This window comes from Fukomys damarensis, unplaced genomic scaffold (assembly GCF_012274545.1).
Source record: "Fukomys damarensis isolate Sample0158 unplaced genomic scaffold, DMR_v1.0_HiC HiC_scaffold_10, whole genome shotgun sequence".
Lineage (NCBI taxonomy): Eukaryota > Metazoa > Chordata > Mammalia > Rodentia > Bathyergidae > Fukomys > Fukomys damarensis.
The window spans coordinates 30297036-30301893 of NW_022900922.1; the positions used below are offsets into that span (position 1 = coordinate 30297036).

General features: G+C 57.7%; 1 protein-coding gene and 1 long non-coding RNA gene across 2 annotated transcripts in view; one reads left to right on the forward strand and one right to left on the reverse strand.

The window, feature by feature from the left end:
* Window positions 1–451: 451 nt before the first annotated feature.
* LOC104861412 lies at window positions 452–1951 on the forward strand. The gene is made up of 3 exons (XR_780027.2): window positions 452–531; window positions 910–1082; window positions 1888–1951. It is a non-coding gene; the product is annotated as an uncharacterized LOC104861412 (long non-coding RNA).
* Window positions 1952–3146: 1195 nt separating this feature from the next.
* Window positions 3147–4858, reverse strand: part of LOC104861413 — a 2696-nt gene continuing 984 nt past the window's right edge. Inside the window, exon 3 of the mRNA XM_010622837.3 lies at window positions 3147–3844. Within this exon, the coding sequence (XP_010621139.2) occupies window positions 3508–3844 (337 nt within the window). The 3' untranslated portion in view covers window positions 3147–3507. The remainder of the gene's footprint in view (window positions 3845–4858) is intronic.

The following is a 4858-nucleotide window of genomic DNA, read 5'->3' on the forward strand; positions in this document are numbered from 1 at the left end:
CTGAAGGATGGGGGTTGTTCAAGGGTCAGACGGGAGGGTGACTGAGAGCCTCAAATCCATGCAGGCTCCCAGTATCTGGCATGACCAAGGGCCAGTGGGGCTCTGGGGCTCTCAGGTGTCTGGAATCTCTTAGTCAAGAGCAAACCCAACACTAGACATGTGAGGGTGGGTTCATGTGAGAACAGCTGCTGGAGACTTCCTAGTGGGCCTCTGAGGGCAGGGGCTGCTTCTCGCATAGTACCACCCAGAGGAGCCTGGGGCCCCAGAGCCCTCCACAAGGTGTCCTCACCTTCTTCCAGGCAGGGCTCGAAGGAGACCACCCAGGGCTACTGGAGCTGCTGAATTGCTGAGCATTTCCTGGAACACCTGCCTTTCCTGCAATTTCCTGGGGCTTGGAGGGTGGTACCTGGGGTTGTGGAAATCTGAACCCCTCCCAGAACAAGAATATTGGGAGGAGGATGAGGGGATTGCAGGAAGCAAATGCTTCTGTACCTCAAGACCTCCAAGGGGACCTCAGTCTCCAGAACTCAGGTGTGTGTGGGTGCGTGTGTTCCATCTTCCCAATTGAATTCGTCTTTATGGGTGGGCCTTTGAAGACTCAAAGAGAGTAAACCTAGGAGTGAGGGGTGGAAGGTGAGTGAGCCTGGGCACCGATTTCACACAGTGCCTGGGCCCCACTGTCGCAACCTCACTCCAGAGCCGGTCCTGCTGGGCATCTTTCATGGCCTGTTGGGACAGAATATGGCCACAGGATGACTGGGAGAGTCCCGCTTCCTCTCTCCCTCTCCCTCCTGTCTGCCCCTCTCCTCCCCACACGTGTGCACACCTCTTTCCTAAGGTTTCCCTCGGGGCAGATTACTTTATGACAGGGTGTGATAAGTGGTGATTTTGTTTCTCTTTTGATGGCAGGATTGCTTTGTAAACAGCAGCACAAACCCGTTCTGATAGTGGTTCTGCACCAATGCGTGGCGGCTGCCTGGCACAGCGTGTGGCCGAGACAAGCCCCTGCACCTGTCACCAGGGCCAAGAGGGCCAGGAGGGAGACCGCCTGCACATGCAGGGGAGCCCAGAGTGGTGACAAGGTCCTGCAGCCCTGGGACACCCTGGGCTCTGGGCCTCCCTTCTCTGCACCCTGAGGGCCTTCTCTTCCCATACGCTGCTATTGGGAACTGCATACCCACCTGAGAGTGCCCGGTGGAACACCGGATGCACTTCAGGTTTCCTACCCTCCTGGGACACCTTTGTGGGAAAGCTTCGGCCTCCTCTGCCTGTGGTTCCTGGTGATTCCATTCCTCTTGCCTTAATCCTATTGGAGAGTGGAGAAGGCTTTGGGGCCCTGGAGGAATCACTGCCAGTGAAGGCCTTGTCCTGCAGAGGCAAAACTCTCCTTTGGGGAGCTCAGCTTTCTCCCCTCCTGGCTCCCACCAGAGAGCCAGTTTATTACCCTGAGGGGCCCAAGAAAGAACCAAAGTTGAGTTGAGGTTACTCTGACCTTTGGAAAGAGGGCTCAGGTAACACAGGGGAAGAGGAGCCCTTTGGATCTGTCACTCCACCTCCCAGGGATCCCTGACTCCCAAAGAAAAGGCTCACCCCAGGCCACCGCCTTGAGTGGACTTCCTGGTTATAACTTATTGGTCAGTCTGGGGCCTCCACTCCCCTGTGCCTTCATGGGGCTCTAAACAGGCATGAGGGGAGAATCTTAGAGGTTTCAGGATGGTGTGAAGTAAGGGTCATGGGGAGATCAGCTTTCTACTGCAGTTTGGGGGCTGATGGGCTGGGAGGGAGATTTCTGGAAAGGAGTGGGCTCCCCCTGTGGGTCTGACACCAGGCCCTGGAGAGCTGGGCACTGCAGCAGGGAGGCTGAGGATCACCACCATCTGTCACCAGGTCACTGTATCCCTTCCTGCAGCTCTGAGCTCCTCCCTGAAGGCACCGAGGAAAGACTGCCCTGGGTCCAGAATCCCAGGCCCTGTCAGCTGCAGAACCCACTTGGTGGTGACTGTGATCAGAGTGGCAGAATTGCACTGCTCTCCCTCCACTCCGCCATAAAAGCTACAAGTCTGTCATTGGAAGAGGGGCCACTTGTGTGCTGAGTAGGGTCACCAAAAGCCTTAGTGGGCTCTGGCCTGCCAAGCTCTGGGGGCTGCAGGTTCGGTGGGGCTGGGCCTAAAGCTGCGGGGCATCCAACTCCCTGCCCACTGTGCAAGGCACTGAGTCCGATGGTTTCGGAGCAGGGAGGAGGCCCGATGGGGAAATGGTCTGTGGAGTAAAACAGTGTCTGGGGAGCAAGTGGGCACAACCTGGCAGCCCAGGCTTTGAAGAGGGAGTTCAGGGTGGTGCAGGTGACCAGTGTCCAGCTGGCATTGTGCTAAGCGGTCTGCCTGCATTCTCCTACTGATTTCTCACCTACCATCCACTTTGCAAAGGAGGAAACAGGTTCATAAAGTTCCGGTGGTGCCCAAGATCACATAGTGGGGAGGTGTAAATGACAGCTGTGGGCTTCAAGTGCTCTTCCACCAGACCCAGACCCAGCTCAGGTGCTCCAGAATTCCCCCTTCCATTTCTTCCCCTCCCAGCATCTGAGCAGACCCAAGGGTTCTCTTCCCCAGGGCCTGGTCTGTTTCACCCCCTTTAACCCAACTCTGCTTTTGCTTCTGTGTCCCGCCCATATTCCTCCCCTCTACCAAGAAAGAAGGAAAGGTAGGAAGGCAGGAAGGCAGGAAGGCAGGAAGGCAGGCAAGACAGGCAGGTGCCCTACTCTTTCCACCCCAGCCTGGGCCCTGGGAGCTCCTGGGCCCCTCTGCCCCCCCACACCCCCACTCCACTGGCTTGGAAGTTGTTCCCCCAGGCCGGGAGGCAGAGCTGTCCGCACCCTGAAGACCACAGCGCCCCCAGTCTGGAGCCTAGGCAGCTGCAGGTGCTGCCTCCACGTGCGCCCTGGACGCGAAGTTGGGTTCCACAGATCTAGTTTCTGTCATTGGCGAAAAGTCGGGGAAAGTGGAGTCGCAGGCGCTTATGATTTAAAATGTCATTTAATTATTTTAAATGCTTGCCAAAACAAAGGAAGAAAACACACCCACCAACAAACCTCGAACTTGTTGAGCAAGGTTCTAAGGTCCCAGAACCTTTCCAGCCCGCCTCAGTGGTGAACAACTGCAATCCCAGAAACCAGGGAGCCTGAGACAGAGAGAGCGCAACTTCGAGACCAGCCTAGGCTATTTAGCCCAGAATATGACATAAAACGGGCTCAAAATATGACATGAAAAGGGCTGGAGATGTAGCTCAGGGAGACAGCCTTGCATTCAATCCTCCAGTACAGTAAGGGAGAAGAAAAGTTTTCCATCTACTACGGAATGGCCACTAAGATCAAAGCACCGTAGGTTAGAGACGAATAACACACTGAAGCTTGTGGGGGCTACACGGAGGGTCAACCCCACTGTTTCCACGCACAGCGCCCGGGCAAGTTCCTGGGCAGAAGCGCAAGCGCAGGACTGGGAAGAGGAGATTCTAGAGTTGAGGACGCGTCTTCGCTCTGACGCGCAGACCTGACCTCTTACACACATTTGCCTGACCTGCCAGGGAGGACGACCTGAAACCGGTTCTTTGTTCATCTCCAAATCCTGGAGGTGGGAGTCGGGAAGAGGACTGGGCCTGTCGCAGCAGCCCCAGTCTGAGCTCAAGAGAGCCGAACCTCGCGCCCCTGGGTTGGGGCTGGCGTGGGGAGCCCAGCCCAGAGCCATTCTTCTCGCCCTCCTCGCCTCGCCTCTCTCCCGGCCAGGTGCGGCTGCGACGGAGCCGAGCGCCTCTGGAGCCCCAGATCCTGTGGCTTCTTTGAAAGCTCCCCCTAATTAGAAGCAGCGGTGAAATCACCGGAGTGATCTTATCTGTCGTGGGAAAGCAAACCCCAACCCCAGAGCTCAGTTGTCCAGCGCGGAGCCACCAACGCCCTCCTTCTCCCTTTAAAAAGTTTTTAATGGAACAGATAAAGAGTTCAGAAGCCACAGGGGCTCGGGGGAGAGGCGGGCTGTGAAAATGGGGGAAAGGGTGAGCCCCGTGAAATCGCTTGTGTGCGTGAGTGTTTGTGCGTTGCGTGTGTGTGTGTGTGTGTGTGTGTGTGTGTGTGTAGGGTCTCTCTCCCTCTCTGCCTGCGGGGGAGGAGACTAAATCTAGAAGATAGAAATGAAACAACCATGAACGTCTTTACTCATTGAGCAACCCTAGATCTGGAATCCAGCGCAGCAGTGGCTCCAGGGTGGCAGCCTCCAGTCCGACCCGTTAAGGCCCGCAGCGCCCCGGTCCTCGCGGCGGACGGAGCCTGGGTCCCACCCCGTGCGGCCAGGTGCCCCGGGCTCCGTCCCTGCTTCGGGCCCGCCCATCCCCCACCCTGTACCGGGGCCGCAGAACCCAGACCCCTAAGTCCCGAGGCAGGGGCCGTGGGATGCGCGCGTTGGATGCCCCCGGACTCGAGTGCGAAACCCCACTCCCAGTCGCGTAGCGCCCAGAAGCCCGGTAGTCGGTCGGCTCCGACTCCCCAGCAAGGGACTGACCGGGAAAGCGGGTTGGGGCTGTTGGGAAAAGCTGGAGCTGATGGCGAGATTGCCGCGGCTATAAATCCATCACTTTCCAGGTCAGCCTGGAGAGGTGCTGGGACTGGGGCTGGCGGAGCGAATTCCTGGGCCAGCGCGCATGCGTCGGCAGGTATCAACCCAGCTCTTTAGGACCAGGTGAGATGTTGGTGAGCAGGTAAAAAAGGAGGATTTGCCAAAGCGATTCCAGGGAGCGGGCCCGACCGAGCCCTCCAGCCCATGCCCGGCGGGGACCCTTCTCCAGGAGCGCCGAGCCGCGATGTCCATACTTG